Source organism: Carcharhinus amblyrhynchos, chromosome 5 (genome assembly GCF_965287045.1).
Source record: "Carcharhinus amblyrhynchos chromosome 5, sCarAmb.v2.hapA, whole genome shotgun sequence".
Lineage (NCBI taxonomy): Eukaryota > Metazoa > Chordata > Chondrichthyes > Carcharhiniformes > Carcharhinidae > Carcharhinus > Carcharhinus amblyrhynchos.
The window spans coordinates 46,361,538-46,388,093 of NC_137328.1; the positions used below are offsets into that span (position 1 = coordinate 46,361,538).

General features: G+C 39.6%; 1 protein-coding gene across 1 annotated transcript in view; it reads left to right on the forward strand.

The window, feature by feature from the left end:
* Positions 1 to 26,556, forward strand: part of slc12a2 (solute carrier family 12 member 2) — a 213,122-nt gene that overhangs the window by 137,860 nt on the left and 48,706 nt on the right. Inside the window, exons 11-14 of the mRNA XM_080188735.1 lie at positions 13,028 to 13,135; positions 15,071 to 15,194; positions 16,669 to 16,770; positions 17,462 to 17,617. Of these exons, the coding sequence (XP_080044861.1) occupies positions 13,028 to 13,135; positions 15,071 to 15,194; positions 16,669 to 16,770; positions 17,462 to 17,617 (490 nt within the window). The remainder of the gene's footprint in view (positions 1 to 13,027; positions 13,136 to 15,070; positions 15,195 to 16,668; positions 16,771 to 17,461; positions 17,618 to 26,556) is intronic.

Genomic DNA, 26,556 nt, shown 5'->3' on the forward strand with positions numbered 1-26,556 from the left:
TTTATAAATATATAAAAAGGAAGAGGCTGGCTAGGGTGAACGTTGGTCCCTTAGAGGTTGAGAGGGGGGACTTAGTGGTAGGGGATGGGGAAATGGCTGAGGCCTTGAATAACTTTTTTGTTTCGGTCTTCACGGAGGAGGACGTGAATAATTTGCCGGGTGTTAGCGATGGAAAGATGGTAGGACAGGAGGGTCTCAATGACATATTGTTACTAGAGAGGTGGTGCTCAACAAACTGGAGGGACTGATTGTGGACAAGTTCCCAGGACCGGATGGAATGCATTCAAGGGTTCTGAAAGAAATGGCGGAGGTGATAGTGGATGCCTTGGTGGTTATTTTCCAAACGTCGCTGGATTCCGGGGAAGTGCCCGAAGATTGGAAAACGGCTAATGTTACGCTGTTGTTTAAGAAGGGTGGCAGGCAAAAGGCAGGGAATTATAGGCCGGTTAGTTTAACGTCTGTTGTAGGAAAAATGTTAGAATCCGTCATCAAGGAGGAAATAGCAAGGCACCTTGAGGGGAATTGCTTGATAGAGCAGACGCAGCACGGTTTCGTTAAGGGGAAGTCGTGTCTGACAAATTTATTGGAGTTCTATGAGGATGTGTCTAGGGTGGTGGATAGAGGAGAGCCGGTGGATGTGGTCTTTCTAGATTTTCAGAAGGCGGTTGACAAGGTACCTCACAAGAGGTTATTGCAGAAGGTAAGGGGGCATGGAGTTGGGGGTAGGGTGTTAGCGTGGATAGAGGATTAGCTGTCAAATAGGAGGCAGAGAGTGGGGGTCAATGGGTGCTATTTGGATTGGTGGTTGGTGACTAGTGGAGTGCCCCAGGGGTCGGTGCTGGGGCCTCAGCTACTTACCATTTATATGGATGATCTGGAGGAGGGAACCGAGTGTAGGGTGTCGAAATTTGCTGATGACACCAAGATTGGTGGAACAGCAAATTGCGCGGAGGGTGTGGAGAGTCTGCAGAAGGACCTAGATAGGCTGGGCGAATGGGCCAGGAACTGGCAAATGGAATTTAATGTTGGCAAGTGCGAGGTGGTCCACTTTGGTAGGAATAATGGTAGGAAGGACTATTACTTACGGGGCAAAAAACTGCAGCAGGCGACGGTGCAGAGGGACCTCGGGGTCCTTGTGCATGAGTCACAAAAACCCAGCCTGCAGGTCCAGCAGGTGGTCAGGAAGGCTAATGGGATGCTGGCCTTCATAGCGAGGGGGATTGAATATAAAAGTAGGGAGGTCTTGCTGCAGCTGTATAGGGCACTGGTGAGGCCGCAGCTGGAGTAGTGTGTGCAGTTTTGGTCGCCGCACTTACGCAAGGATATTTTGGCCTTGGAGGGAGTGCAGAGGAGGTTTACTAGGCTGATGCCGGAGTTGAGGGGGTTGAGCTATGAGGAGAGGCTGAATAAACTAGGCTTGTATTTGTTAGAGTTTAGAAGAATGAGGGGAGATCTCATTGAGACATATAAGATGATGAATGGGATGGATAGGATAGAGGTGGAGAGACTCTTCCCACTCAGAAAGGACAGTAGGACTAGGGGGCACAGCCTCAAGATAAAGGGGGGGCGCGGTTTAGAACGGAGTTGAGGAGGAACTTCTTCACTCAAAGGGTGGTGAATCTCTGGAATTCTCTGCCTGTTGAAGTGGTGGAGGCTGCCTCGCTAAATATTTTTAAGATGCGGGTTGATGGGTTTTTGATAAGCGAGGGGATTAAGGGTTATGGGGAGAGGGTGGGAAAGTGGAACTGAGCCACGACAGATCAGCCATGATCTTATTGAATGGTGGGGCAGGCTCAAAGGGCTAGATGGCCTACTCCTGCTCCTATGTTCTTATGTATAAAGACATTGTCAAAGATGAAATAAATATTCCTTTAAAGTGTGAGCTTAGTACAAGGATGTTTTGAAGCTAACATAATTGAACTTAGAATATATATCAGAATGATTTTCTTCAAAGTGATTGGCATTTGGAATAGTATTCTGTATAAGCTATTGAAGTGAAAATCCAAAATTGTTTAAAAAGAAACAATTAGATGCTTCATTTGTGGAAGTGGAGGGGTCAGGGAGGAAAGACAGTAGGGTTTTTCTGTATAGATGAAATAAGATGCACTATTGAATGCACTCATCCACCATATCTTTTAACCTTGTTCTTTAAGTAAATTTTGATATAGGCAAATCTAGAATCAAGTGTGCACAACGACAACAGTCAGATTAGTGACTTGATGCCTTAGTGATGGTGATTTAAGGGATCAGTTAAGCCAGGGCAATTGGGAACTTTCCTGCTTTTTCAATAGTTCTTTGGGATCATTTATGCCTACCTAAGTGGAAGTGTAAGGCCTTGCTTAAAGTCTTACCTGGTAGTTAGCACATCAACAATGCAGACCCTCTCCAATATTAGACTGCATCAGACTATGTGGTCAAATCTTTGGAGTAGAGCTAAACCCGCTTTCCTTTTGACTCCTTGCGCTTTATCAGCAACAATAAAATATTTCATATAATTTTCTCTTTTTCCAAAACTTACTTTGACCATTTCCTTCCTTTCTGTCCTGAAGGCAGTAATTCTGAGAAAGAGGAACAGGTTTGTGGCCAGCTTTCTGTTTGGATGTATTCCTGGACATTTGAGCGTGTAATATGTTACTGCAATAAATGTGTTCACGTTTATGGTTGCAGCTATGTTTTAGTGCATAAAATTATTTTTAAAGAATAAAACAGCATTCTTGTTGCCCACTTTTGTATGTAGGTCATGGGCATATTTTTGTTTTGAAATTTTCTAACCATCTTCTCCATTACAAAGACTTGTAATACTTTTAAAGAATTTTTAAAATAACTTAATTTGAAAAATCAGTCCAAATTATTTTCCTAAATTTACAGTGATACCTCGCTTCCATGTGCTGATTCATATTTGCATGCATTAGTGATTACCATAAAAACACCAAATGTGTCATGCTGGCTCCATTTTGTTTCAAATTAAGCAACTTTAAGCTTAATTCAAGCTGAGTCTTCCGGTAATTATTAAGTGCTTTAAGTAGAAAAGAAGTATTTCAGTTCAGTGGTCTGGCATGTCTATTGTATTGTATTTTTAAGAAATACAAAATTGATTCTTTTGTTTAAACGTGTTGTTAACGGCTAATCATATTTTGTGAATTGCATCTCACCCCTTGCCCCATTTTGGACACACGCTCATGTCGCCAATGTCATTTTCGCAGAGTGTGCTGCTCCGTGTAACTATTTGAATTGTGTTCTATCATCAGTCCTGCATGCAAAGTCTGCGAACTTCATTTTCCTATTTTTCCTGGATTGCCTTCAACAGCTCCTGGGAGATTAATGGTACTTTCAGTGACACTCCTGAGCTATCCAAAAGGATTGATAACCCCAGCCATCTAAGTGGTAGAGTCCATTCACCAGGAGTCCAAAGTACACTAAACAAAAGGCTTGCTCAATTCGCTTTTGAGGAAAATATACAAAAGTTCCAGCTTCAAAACAGCCTAATATTTAGATTCGTTGTGTGAAAGTGACTTTGATCTTCAGTGTGTCACGCAGATGGGCCACCATAATTCTGGAAAACAGCCCATGTTCCTATTACAGGTAATTGCCGCTGACTCTTTCAAATTAGCATAGCACAAAAATTATAACCTAATGACTTGCAAACCTCTGGACATCTCAGCACTGGATATGAATCCTGCCAGATGCTGGGCTTCCATTGTTAGACCTAGAACAGAAAATGAAAGCCATTGCTACATGCTGCCTGGGAATTTGCAGTTTTTATTTTAAAAAAAGTTATATGGCAATCTTTCCAGCTGCAAATTGTATATGGTTGCTGGGACGTAGCAAACATCTGTTAAGAGCAACATTGCTCTCAGAGCAGTTTATATGTGATGCTGATTGTATGTATCTGAATTATTGAAGAATTCCCAGGTATTTAATAGTTGCTTCAAGGCAAGCTGATCTAGGATCTGCATTTTCTTGAACCAGCAGTTCAAGAAAATGGTTATTGTAGGTTTTGCTGTGAAAGCCAGCAATCCCAATTATCATATTATCTAGTGGGACATGTGCAAGAATTAAACCTGCAGAAGGACCAGCAGGTATATGAGATCACATCATAGAAGGTTGCAGGGCAGGTTGAGAAAACAGGTATTAAAACATACAAAATCCAGGGCTTTAGAAATAGGGACACAGAGTAAAAAGCAAGCGATTTATGATGAGCCTGTGTGAAAGCTTGCTTTGGACAACTGGAGTATTATGCAGTTTTGAGCACCACACTTTAGGAAAATTGTGCAGGGTTAGGAAAAGATGTAGAAAAGATTCAAAAGAATGGTTCCAGGGATGAGAAACTTCAGTTAGTTGGATAAATTGGAGAAACTAAAACTGCTCTCCTTGGAGAAGAGAAGATTGAGAAGGTTAGATATAGGTATTCAAAATCATGTGGTCTGGACAGAAAGATGGGGAGAAATTTTTCCCAGTGGTGGAAGAATTGAAAGCCAGAGGACAGCACTTGAAGGTGATTGGCAAAAGCAACACAGGCAAAGATTTTTTTTACTCTGGGATGTGGAATGCATTGCCTGAAAGTTGAGTGAAGGCAGATCAATAAAGGCCTCAAAAAGAGAATGGGATGATTATCAGAAGAAAAAAAATCACAAGGTTACAGGGAAATGGCGGGAGGAGTGAGTTGCTTAGAGCTGGCAGACACTTGATGGTCGAATGGCTGGGCTGTAATCATTTAATGTGACTGTGATTTCAAAAGTATTGTGTCGTTGGAACATTGCACTGGTTACCTTGGGGAAATCTACTTTTGAGAGCATTCCAAGTGTGCGAAAGGTATGCTATGTTCCTGCTCATAGTTTTTAAAATTATGATTATCCATGCATTTAAGAACTTGTATGAAGCATTCAAGAAAGAAAAGTAGCATAATACCATGTCCATCTGAAGGCAGTATGATAACTAGTTAACTCCCTTTGATGGGCAACTTTCATACACACATAAACAGAAAAAGAAATAAATGGGCCATCAAGTCAGCTCCAATGAGGCTACCACCAATACTGGTCACTAATTCTCCTTTTGTCTGGGAAAGGAAAAGTTAAAACTGTGGCTAATTCAAGAATTTCCTTAGGCAACACAGAAGCTCTTGATTATGGCATATCATGAACACTATAGTTAGTATCTATAAACACAACAACACCCCCTCCCCATATTACCAACAACTTAGTAACTAACTGGTAACATAACCCCCTGTAACCATCTCTATGGTAACTAACTGGTAAATTAGTTCCCCCTTAGCCATCTCTATGGTAACTAACTGGTAACATAACCCCCACCATAATCACCTCTATCAGGAACTTGCTAAGTTTCTTTTTAACAAGACCAACTATTCTATGCTCTGCATGGGTTTTGACAGTTATTGCATCAATTGATGTGAAAATGAGTATTTTCTGAAGCTTAAAGAAGTTCCTCGCCTATTGATTTTATACCCATGACTCTTTGGCCTAACACCTCTATCTCGTTCAAATAACCTCTAACAGGTCTGCGCATTTATTTCCTTGTCACCTTTACATCAACAATATTATTGGAGATGGTCATAACTAAAAAGATTTAAGATCTTGTGTCATTCAAGCTTCCTTCTGCTGAATCTTTCTGACCCTAGCTATTCCTTCACCATGCATAGAGTTCATAACTAGTCTCAATGTTCCCTTGCTGATCGAAATCAGGCCCAATGTTGCCATGTGTGAAAGTGCCAGTGCTTTATGGAGTTTTAATACAGTGCTCTCTTTTAGATTTGTTGGTCCTGACTTAGCTTCCAGCCGTTTGCAGTGCCTGTTCATCTTCTTTGGGATCTGCAATTCTCCTGAGTTTGTTTCTGGCTCCTGTTATCTTTTGCCCAAATTTTATGCTTAAAAGTGTGCCAAGAGTTTCCCAATGCAACATTAGATAATACAATTGAGAACCATGAATTTAAGTTTCCTAATGACATGAAAATGAATGGCACAGTATGTAGTGTAGAAGGGAGCATAAAATTTCAGAGACATTGATAGTTAAATAACTGTGGTAGGAGGATTTGCAAGGTCAATTATTTTGGAACAAAAAATGAAAGATCAGTTAAAAATTTTTAAAAAGAAATAGTGGAGGTCCAAAAATGTTTAGCAGTTCATGTAAATAGATCGATAAAATGTAGTGATCAAGTACGTTAAAAAACAGGTTAATGGAATGTTAAATTTTATATGTTCTATCTAGAAAGCTAGGGAGGTGGTGTCTCTTCTGGCCCTGGAAGCTGGTGTAATTTGAATTTGATGCACGTCTAATGACCATGAAACCGTTGTCAGGTTTTGTAAAAAAAAACCTTCAGGTTCAACAGTGCCCTTCAGGGAAGGAAATCTGCCAACTTTACCTGGTCTGGCCTACATGTGACTCCCAATCCACCGTTATGTGCTTGACTCTTAACTCTGAACTGAGTGAGGGCAGTTAATTGGGAATGCTGGCTTTGCTAGCGGCACCCACATTCCATGAAAGAATAAACAGCTAGAATACGAAATGGAGAAGGTTTGCTTCAGCTGTATGAAGTCCTGCTTAGAAGACATCTGAATTACTGTCTACATTCTGAACACACACCTTTGGGTATTGGTCTTGGAGACCTGCAGTCTAGGTTTTAGCAGTACAGTAGCTGGGCCTCAAGCATTGAATTTTGAGGTGAGATTACGTAAAGCTGCTTCCTAGATGAATAAAGTTAGGGGATGATTCAACTGAGATTCTTTCGGTCTTTGTAAGGAATGCTTCAATAATGTTAGCAGAGTTGACACCATAAACATTAAACCCACCAACAAGAGAAAATTCATTAATAGCTGTTTAGGCCTAATTCTAATTCTAATATGTAGTATTTTGTTAAATGCGCTTGGAAATTGACAAGACTATATAGTTGGACTAGAGTGCTTCTAGAGTGCAAACATTGCTTTGTTAATTAGAAGGGTATTGGGAATTTGCAATGGGATCGATCCTTACTTGAAGCATAAGGTAGTAATCACAAACTAAACTGATTTACCAACATATTGGACTTGTTTGTAGCATTGGGTACGTTATTTTTCTCACTCAGTCAACCCTTGCGCTGCCATTAGAACATTTCCTATTGCGAATAATTTAAATGTTTTAGCTCTTGGTAACAGCAATGTTAAAAGCCTGTCTTGGTCTAAACATTAGCATTTGATTCGTGTCAACTACATAGGAACATGCAGGTCATTCAGACCCTTAAGCCTGTTTAGTCCCTTTAATCTGTTTCACCATTCAATGAAATCACCTATGGTCTTTACCCTAACTGCATCCATTTGGGTAAAGAACATAAGTACTATGAGCAGGAGTAGGCCATCTGGCCCCTCAAGCTTGATCCGCCATTCAGTAAGATTATGGCTGATTTTTTTTTCATGGACTCAGCTCCACTTACACGCCTGCTCTTTTATTGTTCAAATATTTATCTATCCTTGTCTTGAAAACATTCAATGAGGCCGCCTCAACTGCTTCACTGGGCAGGAAATTCCACAGATTCACAACCCTTTGTGTGAAGAAGTTCCTCCTCAACTCAGTCCTAAATCTGCTTCCCCTTATTTTGAGGCCATGCCCCCTAGTTCTAGTTTCACCTGCCAATGGAAACAACTTCCTTGCTTCTATCTTACTATTCCCTTCATAATCTTTTATGTTTCTATAAGATCTCCCTTCGTTCTTCTGAATTTCAGTGAGTATAGTCCCAGTGTACTCGGTCTCTCCTCATAAGCCAACCCTCTCAACTCCAGAAATAACCTAGTGAATCCCCTCTGTGCAATCCCCCCACCCCCACCCCAAATGCCAGGAGACCAAAACTGTACACAGTAAAGGGTATCTAGATGTTGGGAACTATGAACTAAGTACCTGACAATAATTGTTCAGTCTTGGTTCAGGCTCTGCTTGGGTTAACACTGATGGCCTTGCATTGGCATCTTTGCTTTGACCCTAAAATCAAAAATCTTTGTGTGAATATACTGGTGCAGAACCCAAAAGGGCTCAAGGATTGTAGAGCATTTGTTTGGAATGAACGGGGGACTGACAGAGCTCTGCAGGAATACAATCCAACTTCATAGTTAGACTGCGTCAAACCACAGTTTAGAAGTGCAGCCTATAAGAACATAATAAATAGGAGCAGGAGTAGGCCATCTAGCCCTTTGAGCCTGCCCCGCCATTCAATAAGATCATGGCTGATCTGTCGAGGCTCAGTTCCACATTCCCGCCCTCTCCCCATAATCCTTAATCCCCTCTCTTATCAAAAACCCATCAACCTGTGTCTTAAAAATATTTAGCGAGGTAGCCTCCACCGCTTCAACGGGCAGAGAATTCTAGAGATTCACCACCCTTTGAGTGAAGAAGTTCTTCCTCAACTCCGTTCTGAACCCCTCCCCCCCTTTTATCTTGCCTTGGCGAACATGAAGGCCAAAGCCATGCCCCATTTTATGCTTGAAATCAACTTGAATCCAAAGAAGAAGTAATACCAATCAGAGATTTAGTTGCAAAAGTTACTAGTTATAGTAACTAATGCAGTTAATGGAAGAAAACACTGAGAATTGTGGTAGTTACCGGGGGTGGGTGGGGGGTGCTCTACCCAACATTGGCTACATTTAGGAGGTGGCGTGGTTGTAACAAATCTTCCACTATTCGTGGGTTTAAATGTTAATGCACTTGTATCTCATTCTCTATTCCACTAATGTTATTGAAGCAAAAGTGTATTTGTTAATTGTTTATTTGAAGTCCAAAAATATTTGCTTGCACATTCAGTGATCAGGCCAAATATGAAGGAGCTAATTTGTACTGAAGGGCTCTATAGATTTATTATAACTATTTAATACGAAGAATTCTGCTTCACATTAACTTTGATTAACTTGAAAATTCTTCCTGTAATTTTTTAAAAAAATTGCTACATGAAACTTGCATAAATTGTAATAAATATAAAGTACCTTCAACATTTTTGAATGTTCTGAGAATTCTAAATGTACAAAAGGGGAATTTGGTTTTAGAAGTGCTAACAAAGATCACTAAGGGGTAAGCCAATGAATGCTTCAGATGCACAGTGCTTTATGTCAGATTTGTTACAACCACGCCACCTCCTAAATGTAGCCAATGTTGGGTAGAGCACCCCCCACCCACCCCCGGTAATTACCACAATTCTCAGTGTTTTCTTCCATTAACTGCATTAGTTACTATAACTAGTAACATAAAGAAGTTTAATTGTAATTGAAGATTGTAAGAAGTCATAGTGGCCAGGGATTTTGGCACACGTTTCAAGCTGTGGCCGGTCTGATCATGTACAGTACTATGTATCTTGAAATAGCACAATTGAAAATGAAGGCTGTGAGTTTCTATTTCACTTTCAATGTTTTATTTTTGGAGGAGTTGGTGGGGCACAAGTTCTTCCAAATGATTGCACAATATCACTGGTACCAAAGAGCAGGCAGTGGAGTAGTTTATTTCTCACTAAAGAATAACTTTAGTGCTAATGCCTAAATTTAGATACCCACATTAGAATGTACACACCGACCATCCTTTCTATTTCCAAGGCAGTTGCTTAGGAGGCTGTAGTATTCTGGCATCTTCTGGCCCTTTACTGCAGCCTGTTTCACAATGTTACAGCATTGTTGGTGGCTGTAAAGCTATGTCACAGAATCTTTCCAGGCTGATGCAAGGAAAATAAGCCTCTCAAGTTGGTTTGCAATGCATCACTGCGCTAGTAACAAATTGCTGTTCGTTTTGTTTTCCACGAACCAGCAAAAATCGAGCTTATGCAGTTAGCTTTCAGAATGTCTTAATTTCCCTGGAATCAATGAAGTAACGGTTTTATACGAGGACCGAGTGAAAAGATGTGAACCGAAAGAGATTTAAATCGCTCGCTGGACAGCTGGTGTGTGATGCCAGCCACATTATTCTTCTTGTTAAGTGCACGCTAACTGGGGAAGCTGTCACAATGCTTTTGTACTTCATTGACCTGGAGATTATTCAGCTGGAAGTTTGTTTGGTGACCAGGGAAACGGTCTATGATCATGGCTGATGACTCCACTTTGTGTTATATAAAATCAGGCACAATGAAATATTTGGTGCAATAAAAATGCTCATTAAATGAACCATTGGGATACTGAAGCTTCAAGCGCCTGGATGTGACCATGGGAAGTGCTGTGGTACAGCCTTAAAAGGCTTCGACATCTAGGAAGACATCCTACCCTTTCAGAAGTGTTCCGTCCTTGTATGTAAAGGGCCTCGGGTTCAGCAACAGGAAAATGTTCCAAATGAATAAGTGATGGCACTGCTTTCCATTGCCATTACTTTCCACGATGCTTTTTCTGGCACTTTGTTGGGCTTGAATTCTCCACCCACAATGCTTCTATCTCATATTTCTTCTGGAAGAATCTTTGCAGATATAGTATATCTCTGGAAATATTACAAATATTCTTGGGCCTTTCTGACTGCAACCTTCAACACCTAGAAGGACAAGGACAATAAATGCATCGGAACAACACTACCTACAAATATCCCTCCAAGCTACACACCATCTTGACTTAGTACTACCACTGGGTCCAAATCCTAAAACTCTTTTCCTAACAGCACCATGGATGTTCCTACATCGCATGGAATGCAGCAGGTCAAGGAGGCGATTCACCATCACTTTTTTAAAGGCAATTGGCAACACCCACATCCCGTGAAAAAACAAAATACTTCACTACCTACTACCTACAACCTCACCACACGTATGACATATTGCCCAAGGTTTCTAAGCATAGTATTTCTAAAGACTAGTGATTTTGGAATGGATGCAGTTGTAGACCTTTTTATGTCTAATCATATTGAAACATAAATGAACCTGTCTCATTATAATTTTGGCACATTGTAAAAGAATGGCCTTTGGCATTGATTATCTGTCAGATAGCAAGAAGTAGATTACCACAGTAAAGGTTACTCCATGCAAACACTGAGACACTTGTGGGAAATAGTGGAACAGTTTCCAGAATTCTTTCATGCAAGAACAAAAAATTGTCATTGAACTAGAAAGGAATTTTCCACTGAAATCGGAAGATGGCTGAAGGGTAGTTACTAGAAGGTTAAAGTGAAAGTCTAATGACTCTGCATTAAAACTTAAATTGATTTTCAGTCTTAACTTTGTAGGAAAAAAATGAAGTTGCAAAGATTCAAAGGTGTTAATAGTCGTTGTGTGCCCTTGAATCTAACAGGGGAAAAAGAGGCTTTGACAGGCTAAAAATAGAATTAGGCAGTGGAATCTATGTTTAAACTACTTTTGTGCTGTTAGTAAATATGCTGAAATCTCACTTTTTAAGCATCACTTAAAATTTGTGCTGATTTTTTTCCCTATTAAGATTATCCATCTGACTCTTTACAGTATAATCATATATGACAAAACAAAATCTGAGGTATTGTCTCAGAATTTAAAATGTAACCAGACAATACTTCAACATTATTTGGTTGCTACTTTTGAGAAATGATTTTATAATGGTGCACCATATATTACGTATTCCTCCTCTCTTTACCTTGTGGCCTCTTCATCAATGATGTGTCGCACAGGCAGCAAATTATGGGAATAACTTGTTATTGCATTGTCCTCCTGGGGGATCTTTGTGCAAGTATTGGTCAACTCTGAAAAGCCTGAGCCAGCTGACCAAAGGGAAATGGAATTTTTTTTTTCTTCTTAGTCAACCTAGGAAATTGACAAAGAAAAGAAGAATAAAGAAATCCAAACATTAATCTCTGCCTTCAGGGAAGGGGTGCAGAAAAATATTGAATTTTGATGAGCACTCCCTTCCTGTGCCTGAAAAGGAAAATGCATCTCCCAGCCTCTCCCTGTGCAGTTTTAGGTTTTTTCCATCAGGAAATTACATTGTGCTTCTATAAATGAGGAGAAAATTTCTTCTCAAAAATACTGCCTGATTTGGAAAATCATCCTTTTCTTTGCTGTGGGCCAAGTCCAACTCCATTGATTTTGATAAAGATGATGGTGGTTCATTCTTAAATGAGTTCTACGTGTAGATGAATTTTGGTCTGTATTCAATGGAAATATTGGGATAAATCTCTTGACTGTTTGTTACTTCCCAGTGGTGTTCTCCAGCCACAAAAGGACCATATTTCATTATTAGTTTATCCCATGAATATTCTTTCCTTTGATTTATTTAATGTTTACTTGATATTTAAGTACCAGTTTGGTATTCATGGAGGAATGGAAATGCATACGAGAAAACAATGGGATGAAGTGTCTCTAATTAATACTTTGCAAAGCTGAAAATAAACTTGAAACGTCAGACTACTTAAAATGTCAGACAGAAGGTCTGTGAGGGTGTTTTAAGGATAGTCAGCTATTGTCAGAGAACTTCAATAGCAGCCCATTCTATTTTAAAGGACAGGTGTGGCTTTTATGTCTGTGTATGACTCAACCATTGTTGGGAGTGCTTTTTAAAAAAATTATTATGGAAAGCTGTTTCCAGAGCACTTGGGGCCAGGAGGAAAGGAATATTTATTTCATTCCTCCAGATGCAAAGTAGTTAAAGCAGCAGAATTGTGTAATTTATTCTTCCTGATAATGTACCATTTGAGTTGTTTATTGTCTCTAAATGAGATGTGCATATTTACATCTGTCCATTTGACATGAGTATTGCCCTTGCCTTCAGGAATGGTCTATACAGCTCTTGTAGCATTGAACAAACAACTGTTTATCTTTAGTGTATATGTACGTATATTTACATGTTCAAATAATTTTTGTTAAACTCCTAGTCACCCCCTATCTTTTTTTTAAAAAAACATTGTTACATTTTTCATTTACTGGCTGATGAGAGTAATTTTAATGTGGGGAAAATGAACTTGGCAATAATGGCCACATGCTCTAGATAAAGACTGGACCTTCTTTCAACATAGGCTTGGTGGGCCGCAGGGCCTGCTCCTGTGCTGTATGGTTCTTTATTCTCTGCCACTCCTATTCCAGGAAATACTTGAGATTCTAATATAATTCTGGATTAATCTGAATTCTTTTCAGGTCATGAGCCTGGTGTCTGGATTTGGGCCTTTAATTACTGCAGGAATCTTTTCAGCTACACTTTCTTCTGCCCTGGCCTCATTAGTGAGTGCTCCCAAGATATTCCAGGTAAGTACACAACTCCAAATGTGTACTGAAAATGTGTGCACAGGCATATGCATGGACTTGGTTGTCCCTGAGAAATGTAAATTTAATTTGTGATTGTGATCTACAGCTATTTATCAGTCCATTGATTCAAATTGTAGTTTATGAATGCTCTTCTTAAAAGATTATATCATAAACCTTAGGAATAATCCTCCTGAAATCAAAGTTAAAATTTCCTTGAAGATTTTTTGCAGTGTGAAACCAAGGAAACTATTGCTTGTAGTTTTAAGATGGTGATTATTTTTCTAGAGGCGTTTATTTGAGTAATCCAACTTTAGTGCACAAAAGCATGTTGTAACAGCAATAAGGCAGAATACTCAGATATGGCTAATATCACACACCACTGTTATACTGGCTACAAATGTGGGGGAGAAAACATAGTTTCAGCTACAGTTGCTCTGGAACCCAGCAGTAGATGTGCAATTAGTGTGGTTGAAAAAAGAGTCTCAAATAAAGGAGCAATCTAGTGCAGATTAACAAGGAAGATAATTAACAACAAACAGTAATTTACGCAAGAAAGATTGTGTTTGACAAATCTGATCGTGTTCTTTCAGGTGACAGATATATGTGGGAAATAGCATGTGTGCTGCATACTTTGCCAAATTAAAGATGCATGGACTCAAAATGTGTTTCCTCTGGGTGCTCTGGTCTCCTCCCACAGTCCAAAGATGTGCAGTTTAGGTTAATTGGCTGTGCTAAATTGCCCCTTAATGGCCCAAGATGTGTAGATAAGGGGGATTAGCAGGGTATGTGTGGGGTTATGGGGATAGGGCCTGCTCTGTCAGCATTGGTGCAGACTTGATGGGCCAAATGGCCACCTCCTGCACTTGTAGGGATTCTGTTCTTCCATGAAAATTGATCAAAGTATTGGATTTGAAACACGGATAGATGGCATTAGCATAAAATTAGAACAAAAACATTACATAGAATTAACCAACCTAAGGTAATAAAAAGCAATAATGTAATTGAAGTTTGCATCATTTATAAATTAAAGGAGCTTTGGTTCGGTAGTTTGATATCTTTGTGACCTTCCGTTGACACTGTTAAGTAATTGTCTTCGCACAGCTGTTACCCTACAACATGCACAGGTGAAGTAGCCTCTGCTTTCTTTTCAAAATAATTCTCCATGAAACCTTTGGAGTAAAATTTCCAATCTCACCTGGCATGGGAATTGTTGTGAGCAGAATGGACAATTTGACAACCACTTAAAAGCCTGATGACCTCGTTGGGGAGTGGATGGAGGGTGGAGGTTTTTAGTCTAAGGATGAGTGTGACCAAAAAATCTCACCCCTTGTCTTTGACGCACCTATTTTACTCCTAGTTGTAATATTTTATATTCATCTTATTCATTATATACTTCACTGTGCATGCAATGGAAGATACTGATCAACCATTTTCATAGCTATTTAATCTTGACTGCAATATCTTTATCTTGGACTCTGATTTTCTCTGTGACCGTAATTGGTTTGTGGTGACTATTTCTCAAGGGTTTTATTTTCAAAATGCTCATTTGCCCTGTTACCCAGAGCCAGATATAACACTGTCCTTTGTTTTTACCCATCATTCGGTTTAATTTCAGAAACAGTTCTCTGAAGCAAAGCTACTTTTGACCAAAAGCCATTCTGTCTTAGTCTAGTCCCACATTAAAATACATTTCCGTATTTGTGTTTGCAGCATTTTTGAAAGTTGTGAGGTTTAAGACACTCGGGTAGACAGCATTGAGGTGCTGCCTTGTGGATGAAGTGACGGAAGTCAAATTCAGATGCCGATCCCCTTGGGAAGCGTGTGCATGTGCTTTAAGAAAATATACATTTTGTGAACTTCTTGGTGTGTTTAGTTCTATTTTAAGCAGCGTATTTTGAACACGTGAACTATAGTAATAAATATTCTTTCTTTCAGGCTTTGTGTAAGGATAACATATATCCTGGTCTTCACGTTTTTTCAGTTGGTTATGGCAAGAACAATGAGCCATTACGTGGATACGTTCTCACATTCTTCATTGGCTTGGGATTCATACTGATTGGTTAGTCAATATTTAGCAAAACAGCAAACTTGTAAAACATAAAAAAAATTTCAATATTAATCTAACGGATTGCCTTAATACTTCCTATTGAGGAGAGTCAGTTGTCTATAATTGCATTGTGTTTGGGGCAAATGTTTCATGTCAGCAAGAAAGAAAATCCCAGCAAATCTTTACTTCCCTTCATATAAAATGTAATTTTAAAATATGATCACTGGTTTTTAATTGATCTCTATTTAGGAGGATGATTCTGGGGAAGAGGGACGTCAGTTACATGGAGACTCTGGATTAGTTCCCCTAGGAGGGAAGGTGATAGAGGGAGGGATAGTACTTATTGGTGGAAGGGTTGAGGACTACAAGACACCTGTTTAAAGCGATTGGGAAATGAATCAGTAGTGACATGAAAAAGTCTTTGTGCAGTGAGTGATTAAGATCTGGAATGTACTGCCGAAATGTGATGGAGACAGATACAATTGGGGCTTTCAAAAGAAGATTGGATAAGCTCCAGAGGAGAGCAAATTTGCAGGGCCCATGGGGGAAATGGCAGGGGAGTGGGGCTAGTTGAATCGCTGTTCCAGAGAAGTAGCAAAGACAAGACTAGTCAATTTATTCTCTTCCTGTGCTGTAACCATTCTTCTGCCATAGTGGTGTGCTTCGTAATGAATATAGATCTACTGCATAAAATTTCTCAAATTTTAAAGAAGTGAGAAACTATTGATTAAATGACTTCCTGTACTTTAAGTGAGCCTCAGAACAGTAGTGGAACTGAGAGCATTGCAGAATCCTTGAGGGGGGAGGGAGGGTGCCTCTGGGAGAATCCTTGTGGGGAGGGCTGGGGGGGGTGGTGCGGTGTGGTGCTTTGATGAAGGGTGGAGGGAGTGGTTGGATTCTAAAGTGGAGAAAAGGTTGGACGGGGGAGTGAAGTATCAGAATTAGAGAATAATTGCATACTTGAAGATGAATTGAAATTTCAGGTGAAAACTGCACGGGGTGAGGGGCAGGGGGGACTGAAGGGAGGTGGAGAAATAATTTCACCCTTAAGCTCACTTTCACAACCAATGAATTTCTTTTTATCTTGTTTGTCACTGTTACTGATGTGGAGAATTATATTTGCATATTGTGTTTAAGGAATGATGCACTTAAGCTAAGCCTGTTCAATCTCCTCTTCCATCTGCGTACATGGACATATAAGAAAGGCAATATAGCACTGACCCAAAGTGACACAAATAGAATTGCTTGCTTCAAATCGATGTTTAAATTGGATTCAGTTGTGGCTAACATAGAATTATTTGAGGGATAGATTTCTGTGTTCAATATGCTCTGTAGTTTGGTTGTATATATTTATATTAATGTATGTTTTGTGGCACAGTAAGAATGACAGTTCTTCTAAATGGTTTGTTGCTCTGGCAATAGTTAGGGAATTTGTGTCTTTCCCTTTTACATTTTATGTGTTACATTTAGTGTATTTACTTTTCAGCGGAACTGAATTTGATTGCGCCAATCATTTCCAATTTTTTCCTGGCTTCGTATGCTTTGATTAATTTCTCAGTGTTCCATGCTTCTCTTGCTAAATCTCCAGGTAAGAACTGAGTAGTGGTGAGAAAACTGGCTGGCTAAGTGCAAGTGTTTATATTTTGAGTGTATTTATTTTCTTGTGCATTGGGATTACTCTAATTTAGGGAAGGGATGGCGTGTATGTCTGTCCATTGATGTGAGCATGGTAATACCAGGAATATAGTGTTGCGCTTTAACCTGGCTAGTCATATTTTCAGTTATTAGATGATCAGAAAATGCCTGCTGAGCTCTTGGCAATGATTCTGTGAAGATTTATTCAAAATACAGGTAACTAAATTCTGCCCTTTCTGCTGACCCCGCCACCCCCCAATCTGGTAAAAATGAGCACTATCATTTGTGCTTTGTTTTAAAGAACATTTCTGATTTGACCTTTTTTGGCCTCCTGTACCTTTTACCAGTTGCTAACTGAGCTCAGTTATCAACTTGTATTCACCAGTTACTGAGGTTAGTGTGGAGTTTATACGGTCCCTGTAAAATTTTGAATGATTTGGTTTTATTGCTTTGTGATTTTTGACTTGAAATTATATCTGTAATCTCTATGGCACACAATTTTCGCAGCCTGCAGCTGCTATTGTTTTATAAATCGTTGTTCTATTTTTTAATCGTTGTTATTGTTTTATAACTCTACTAAATAACATCACTTAAAATCTCATAACGTACCTGTGCTCAATCTCTCCCTTGCTTTTTACACTTAGGTTGGCGACCTGCGTTTAGATACTATAACATGTGGATTTCATTGATTGGTGCTATCTTGTGCTGTGGAGTAATGTTTGTCATCAATTGGTGGGCAGCACTGTCAACGAATGTCATTGTCCTCGCTTTATATATCTACGTCACCTACAAGAAACCAGGTACGGTTAACACAAATCAGCTGTGGTCAAGATTTTCAATTTTTTTGTGATGATTCATCTGCTGATAATTTGTTTATCAGATATCTTTAGAAAGATCTTCAAATTCACTGGTGACCATGAGCTAGACCTTGAAGGCTGAAGCAAGTAAACAGGAGAACCAAAATGAAACAGGAAGGTCTTGGCTTTACAAATCATGACTTTTGGTACTTTGAGTGTAAAACAAGAATATGAAATCTAAAGGGAACAACGATATATACTGCATGAGAAGAGAGTTCTTATTCTTGTGAGTCTTTCCTGATGAGTACAAGATATAAAGCCTCAGCAACAGGTCTCTCTTTTTTCAGCAAGACTCCAGTCCTAGATTTAATTCTTGTTCTGCATTGAGTTAGATCAAATGAGCTGGGGAAATGGTAGAGATAATTTGGATTAGGAAGGGAAAATTGTCTTGAACATCTGTTCTTAATCACTATCCCATTCCTATGTTACAGTTTGCAGAGGGACATAGATAAGCTGCAGAGCTGGGCTGAGAGGTGGCAAATGGAGTTTAATGCGGAAAAGTGTGAGGTGATTCACTTTAGTAAGAGTAACAGGAGTACAGAATATAGGGCTAATGGAAGGACTCTTGGTAGTGTCGACGAGCAGAGAGATCTCGATGTACATGTGCATAGATCCCTGAAAGTTGGCACCCAGGTTGATAAGGTTGTTAAGAAGGCATGCGGTGTGTTAGCTTTTATTGGTAGAGGGATTGAATTTCGGAGCCATGAGGTCATGTTGCAATTGTACAAAACTCTGGTGCGGCCGCACCTGGAGTATTGCGTACAGCTCTGGTCACCGCATTATGAGAAGGATGTGGAGGCATTGGAAAGGGTGCAGAGGAGGTTTACCAGGATGTTGCCTGGTATGGTGGGAAGGTCTTATGAGGAAAGGCTGAGGGACTTGAGGTTATTTTTGTTAGAGAGAAGAAGGTTAAGAGGTGACCTAATTGAGGCATACAAGATGATTAGAGGGTTACATAGGGTGGATAGTGAGAGCCATTTTCCTCAGATGGTGATGGCTAACACGAGGGGACATAGCTTTAAATTAAGGGGTGGTAATTATAGGACGGATGTCAGAGGTAGGTTCTTTACTCAGAGGGTAGTAAGGGCATGGAATGTCCTGCCTGCAGCAGTTGTGGACTCGCCAATTTTAAGGGCGTCCAAATGGTCAGTGGATAGGCATATGGATAACATCGGAATAGTTTAGGTTAGAGGGCCATTAGGTTGGTTCCACTGGTCGGCGCAACATCGAGGGTCGAAGGGCCTGTACTGCGCTGTAATGTTCTATGTTCTACTGCTGAAAATGTTTATCCATGTTGCCAGTGAATAAGATGATATGCCGCATCAGTTGAATAGTCTCCCTTACCACTCTGTCCAGCTCTATACGTGAATTGTGACCAAATAAGCAAGCAGTGGACGGTGCCCATTTCCTGTGGAACCATGCTCCCAACAAGGAGTCAGTGCCTTTTTCAAAGGATGGAGAGTAGTTTTTTTAAATGTTGACCTGTTTGTTTGAATTATTTAGATTGCTACTGCACTTTATTTAAAAGCATTGAACAGGTCTGTTAATTTTGCTGAAACATTACCTGTGACCAGATGTTATGTCTGCTAACTGTCTAGTTATCAAAGCTGTTCTGACAGTACATTGTAGTTTACACAATAGTTTTGAAAAGTGGTTATCTATTGAACTGCAACTCTTGCAGTTTTTCTGGTGCAATGTCTAGAGTTTAATTCTCTTGTCACGTTGTGTACAAATGCCATCATATGCCTCTCTTGTCACCTCATTTCACACAAGGCAGAAGAAACGCTTCTGAAAAAAGTGTATAAAATGGAAATTTTAGCATGAGCTTTTGATGTGGTGCTCTTTTGGTGCTTGAAATATGGGCTAAATTCATAAACCTTTTGTGGAATTCCTATGTTTAATGTAGATGCTGCTTATTTTCTGTGTGATCAGACCTTTATTCAAGAATCTTTTTAATGTTTATTCCCTTTTTAAAAAAGAAGGCGGCTGACTGAAACATTGTGGTTATTTTACACTATTGTCTGCAGACAGTTGAAACGTATATAACTTAATGACATTGTTCAGATTTAATCAATTTTCTCTGTGCTATGCTTTCTAAATGTCAAGTTGTGATTTCTACTCAGGTTAAGTCTTCCAAATATTTCGAGTTCCTTTTGTCTAATTTCTAGTTCATAGTGTGTAAAGCTAATCAATGATTTACAGCGTTGTCAGACAACTGCTCTTGGTAACCATGTAACTTGATGTAGCTTGTAACTGAAGATGGTATAAGTGGGTGTTGTGTGTAAATGCTTAAAAATTTGAAGATTTCTTAAGTGAATGAACTGCAGTAAAAATCTAAATTCCTTGGAATTGCCCTTTTTCACAAAAATTCTAGTCAACTCATTCATGCCAAGGGCAAGACTAATTTGGATGATCAGTGGGGGGAAAAAAATCATAATGGAGACCACTGATTTGAACATTATTGTGTCAGGATGCTGCTTATTTAGTCTTCCATTTGCAACCCATTGTATAAAGCTATGCTTAATCAATTGTCACCCTACCCATTCAATTTTGAGCTTTTCCAAATCATCAAAGATTTACTGTGTTTCAGATGAGTATGGTGGACATCTGCTCTGAGCAATCTGAATGTGATACAAGTCTGTCAGAATTAATTAACCTTCCTGTTGAAGCCCATAAGGACTGCTCTTTAAAAAAACAAAATAAAATCCTGGAGGAATTCACCCACTGAGAATAGATCAAAGTATTAATCAAGTTGGTGCCATGGTTGCTGAGATTAGTTCAAACCATCCATTGGTCTATCGATGTTCCCTGGTGTTCTGTTCATACCATGGTTTCAGACGACACTTGGATCAGCTTGGTATGGCCTGGTACATTTCTGTTGCTAGGAAATAAAAGTGGTCCCAATATTGGCTGGCACTTGTCGTATTGCCAGTTCAGATCATGTTGCCTGATCATCACCTACATTTTGCTGAATGGTTTTTCTTCACTCGGGTGACAGATTTGGTAATACACAGTACTGGTACCCATCCTTTTTGAGTGTTAGATGAAAATCTCTGATAAATAAATTTGGTAAACACCCCCCAAAGATAGACACCTCATTGATTGCCACTGCCCACCCCCCCACACCTGTACCACCAAAAATATGATTTGAATCAACTTTCACTTATTTCTTGAATTTTATAAATTATCTAGTAAGCACGAGAGATAATGCAACCATCTTCTAGTGATGTGGTCATCAATGGACTGCTTCCATTATGATTTGATAGGCATTTGCCAACAACCTCTGGATATGATGAAAGCCTTTTCCTTTGTAGATACGCTACTTCAATACAAACCTCCCTGAGGGTGCCTAAAAACCAGGCAGAATTTCTTTTGTGGTGAGAGGGTTACGATGACCCTGGGCGAGTGTGTTTAAATTGTCAGGAAACGCCTGAAGCTCTATGTGGCCGGGTAGAAGTGCAAGTCTGACTCTGACTCTACAGGCCAGTGATAATATATTCCTAAATCCAAGCATTAAATTGGTTACACCTTTCTGTGACTCACGTGAAAAATACAAACATCAATTGGAGAACCTATTTGTGGTGAGGGGAGGGGGGAGGAATGATCATCTCTTGCTGTTTAAGTAGAAAAATTGTCAATTTAAACTGACTTTTCTTGTTTAAAAAAAATCCTTGATCCAGCTACCTAAGCCATTTTTTATTCTGGGGATACGAAAAAAACTTTCCAGTGATAGGAGGAAAGGTTGTTTTTTCATTACTTCCCCACCAACAAGAACTTGGCAATATGTGGGTTGGTTTTTCTGGAACTTAAATCGTTGAAAAGCTTCACAGGAAGGAGCAATTCAAAATGATTATTGTACCTTGAACCTCAGACAGTCTGATCAAGAGGTTGAGCTGTGATTAATCTCGAGAACACAATCTTCCACTTGCTGATGCGTTTCAATATCAAAACCTCTTGAGGGTTCATGTTATGAGAAGAATTTTATGCAAGTTTTTTTTTAACACTAGCATAGAATAAATTTTGCCTGTTGGCCAATTCTATCTGTTTTATTGGCCTCAGTTGTTAACTCTGACCAAATGAGTTTCTGTTTGACCGGCCAATTCACCAAAGGCCGGCTTTGTGTCATGCTGGGCAAGGAATAACGTCTAGCAATTTTTTCACTAATAAAACTTAATTTAGCGTGGGTGGCAAAGTGGTTAGCACCACTGCCTCACAGTGACCTGGTCTCAGGTCACTGTCACTGTGGAGTTTGCACCTTCTCCCTGTGTCTGCATGGGTTTCCTCGAAGTGCTCCAGTTTCCTCCCACAGTACAAAAATGTGTGGGTTAGGTTGATTGGCCATGCTAAATTGCCCCTTAGCATCAGGGTATTAGAATGATACATACATGGGCTTGCAGGGATAGGGACTGGGTGCGATTGTTGTCGGTGCAGGCTCAATGGGCCAAATTGCTTCCTTCTGCACTGTAGAGATTCTATAAAATGGGTGCCATTAGAAATAGTGCCATAGTCATTGCCGGGTATAGTTTCCACTTCCAGCACACTATGGAAATTGAACCCAAAATGTGCTTGGAATTACATTTCAAGCACATTCAAAATTCATTTCTATAATTGCAAAAATAAATTATTTCATGAACCAGTGCAACCAGGCAATGCAATTGAGTTTGAATTTTTCTAAGGCAACTGAAGAATGGATTTATCTCCAAAAATTCGTAATAAGGATATTTAGACCTCCACCTATAAATAACCTGATCTAAAAATTGCTGAAAATAACTTCAAAGTAACTATGCTGAATTATTTGGTAGTTTAATTGATGTAAATTAGTCATTTTCTCCATAAATATTTTTGATATGACCTAAGGTGTGCTAGAACAAGTCAATGAAATACTTTTGGAATGTAGCTGCTATTTTAGTACAGGAGACCTAGCAACCAATTTGCATGCATGAAACTCTAACTAATAGCAATGAGATGAGTAACAAAATGGTTTGTTTTAATGACATTGATTGAGGGCGAAATATTGGCTAGGGCATAGAGAGGAATAACCTTGAATTCTTTTATGGTCATTACGGTTGCAGTGTTGGTTTAACATCGCATTGGAAGGGGGCAACTAAGACAGTGCAGCACTCCATCAGCATTGAATGTAACATCAGTCTGAATGATTTGCTCAAGTTGAGTGGGACTCGAAGCAAGTGCTGCTAGTGAGCCTAGGCACACAGGTCGGCCTCCTGCAAGTATTAAGAAAAGACTTTTTGGTGATACTTATCATGAGCCAAATCCTAGACCTCTATGGTTCACACTGCCATCTGATGCTCTTGCACATATTCTGCCCCACATTTCTGGTTGCCTTCATCAAGGCTGATGTGGTTTCAAGTGATTCCATTTTTGAAAGAGTCTCCCATTTAATTTGCGCTACTGAATAGTAATAATACTGAGTGTGCACAATGTAAAAATGGATAAGAAAATGACTTTCATGTAGAGCAAGATCCTGTATTGCGAGATCTCAATATATCAAAAACGCATCATTCCAGCCACTTAATTCCTCTTTTAGGGTACTTTATGTTTTGTGAATTGTTGGGTCATTGTGATGAATAAACCAAAAAGGTCCCAGTTTTTTTTCCTGATCTCTTGTGCTAATTTTGTGCTGATTTCAATGAGGATCTCTGCTGATGCTCCAGTTGACAAATACTTGTGGCTGCAGGGGTAAATAAGGGACCCTGCCTTTTCATTGCTATCTGCTGATAACTGATGGAATGGCTGGGGTTTATAGATGTGCAATGGGCACAGGATTGAATTTTACTGGGAAGCTCCTAGATTAGCTATCCTACCAGCACTAACCTTTGAGTTCAAATATCTTGAAAAATATTTAAGGCCTTACCTTCAGGAGGGCAGGGTCAACGTTGGAGAAAGTGGTTTGCAAAGAGCTGAGTGGAGGGCTGTCTTTTGAAATGGAAAATACAGGGCCACGTGAAATGGAGAACAGAGCTTGCAAATGAAATTGAAAAAGTAGGAAAACCATCCTAAATTTCAAGATTGTTTTTAAATCTCTGTTCTCTGGGGCACGGGTGGACAATGAAGGTGGTGGGGGGGGCGTAATCTGGTTGTGGGACTTGTCAAACAATAGAATTTTCTTCCTGTTGCACTACGTGAGCAATAATTGTGCATTTCCGGTGTGTTTCTCTTGTAAATTTCCTGTCATTGCTTCCTGTTTCTCTCACTTGTTCCCTTTTTTTTTATTTGATCTTTCATGCATTGAGTTTATTGTGGATTTATTTGCTCTATTTCCCTATTTAAATGCTTTTTTGATTCCACAGCACTAATTTTGCCATTTCCTCTCAGAATAGAATGACAATAGTGATTGTGGAGCTGAAATATGTTGAGTCTACTCGGCCCATGTCTCACTGTCATTCTGCTTTTGGGTAGAGGATGGAGCCTCTATGGGCCAGGACTTTGACATGCGGTTGTATTTGGAGGCAAGAAATTTTAATTCTCGGAAAACCAGGGCTAAGCTGACCAAATTGTTGTGTGCCTTAGAACAATGATTTAGATCAGACAGCAGGGAGATTGTTGGTCATGATCATAGCTGTCTGGAAGAGCGAAATTATTTTATGGTGCTTAAAAAAAAATGGAAATAAGGGAATCAATGAAAAGGAAATGTGGTTGTCTTCTTGTGGAATTGATAGATTGTGAATAGTCAACAATAACACGATCATGGGTTTGCACGAACTAATGAACGTACTAACTGAGCTCTGCCTTTGCTATTGCGTTCTTACACAAGGATATTTTAAAAATTGTAACTACATCCTTGGGCATTTTAATACAACTGGCAATAATTGTCAGAACATGAACGTGGCAGTTAAGCATCAGCGCAGCAAAATGTGGTTGTGATCATTTGTAGGACTAATTGACATAATTTACCTGCAAAGCTATACAGGGACTTGTGGCACTCAACAACTTGAATGTGATTTCCTATGCCATAAATTTATAATGCAACTAGCAACTTAGTGAGCAAGGCTATTCTTTGCATTATTGTTTTGTACATATTATGTATTGACGTTCTGGTGTTCTGTAAATTGTTCTTAAATTGCTAGTGGGGTATACTTATGTTGGTGTGAGTGTAAATATAGTTAACTTGAGAAAAGGAATTTGAAACCAAAGAGCTGCTTTTTAATTTAAAATAAATCTTTCTGAAGTTTCTTTGCACTCGTAAGCTTAATTGGCAAGAAAATCTTCTGTATTTTACACGAGCAAAGGAATTGGAATTATTAGCTTTCAGGGTTGTAATTTTTGCTCTTTTGTAATGACATGTTGATAGTGCAACCGATTTGTGCAGTGTTATTCATAAAAACAAAAAAGAACCTCAACTTGGTTTGCTTTCATTTATTTCATAGCCACTGTCAAACATAGAATATCCAGACATAAACCAGAGGGCTTCATTGTTTACTGGAGAAGGAAAGGAATTGTACAAATTCTCTGCTGCTGTTCTTTTCCACTAACCATTCTTCCTCACCGCTACCCCTTCCCCATTACAACCACCACTGTAATAATTCTGCATCAACTGGGAGAAATTGCAGGTGGTGGTGTTGTACAATTGTCAGTTGTTTCAAAACTTTGCAGGAAATGGTGCTTCCTGTTATTTGCTCTTTGCCTATCATTTAAGGGGAAGTAATGCATAGCAGTTGTCTGTTTTGGCGTGAGCATACATTTAAACATGAGCGATGGTAAAACATTTCCTTTTTAGCAATTATTTATTGGTTCAGATCTATGCATTGCTGAGTTGAAAAATAAATCCCTTCCATAGCAATTTGCTAACTGATGTTAAAAGCAGACAAAGCAATCATCCTACTTTACAAGGGCTTGAATCTGTGCCAGTTCTCCTATAGCTGTGCAGTTAACTGGATGGCCCTAACACTCGCTCTTTGTAGCCTGACCCGGATTTTGTGACTTATGATGATTGTTGGAAATGATGGGCTCAATACTCTGTTTCTTTGACTTTAGCGGATCCCGAAGCCACAGCAGGAATTGGAGTCATGTTACTCTAGATATTTGATTTGCCAAAAGTTGTGTGTTTTGTTCCATCGGGTAGTCATATATTGTCCCTTGGTAGATTTATTTAGAGCTAGGCAATTGAAGCATTCAGGTAAATGTACCCGCTTTACAGGAAAAGGGGAAATTATATCACCTAAGCTGTCCTACTGATATGTACCTTATCCCCTTCACTGCTCCCGATATCTCTCTCTCTCTCTCTCTCTCCCCCTCTCTCTCTCTCTTCCACCCACACCCCCGCTCCATTCCCAATTGCTACCACTACTTCCCTACAAGCTAGAGGGTGACACCTTGTGGTGAGATGTCTATATGTGACATAGAATAGAAACAGAATGGTTGCAGGGCTGAAGGAAACCAGACAGTCCATTGTGTCCATGCTAGCTCTCTGCAAGGACAACTTAGCTAGTCCACACCACTGTTTTTTCCCCGTAAGCTGTAATTCTTTTTCTTCAGCTGCCTATCCAATTCCCTTATGAAAGCCACGATTGTATCTACCTCCATCAAATTCACTGTATTCCAGATCATAACCACTCAGTGTAAAGGGTTTCTCCTCTTGCCATGGTTGGTTCTTTTGCCATCCACCTTCAATCAGTGTCCACTGGCTCACGACCCTTCTGGCAGTGGGAGCAGTTTCACCCTATCTATTCTATATCGACTGCCTGTAACTTTGAACACTGCTAACAAGTTTCCCCCCTCAACCTTCCCCCTCTAGTTTTTCCAAACTGTCCACATAACTGATGCCCCTCATCCCCAGAACCATTCTCGTATATTTTTCTGCACCTGCTCTAAAGCCTTTACATCCTCCCTAAAATATATGGTGCTCAGAATTGGGCATAATACTT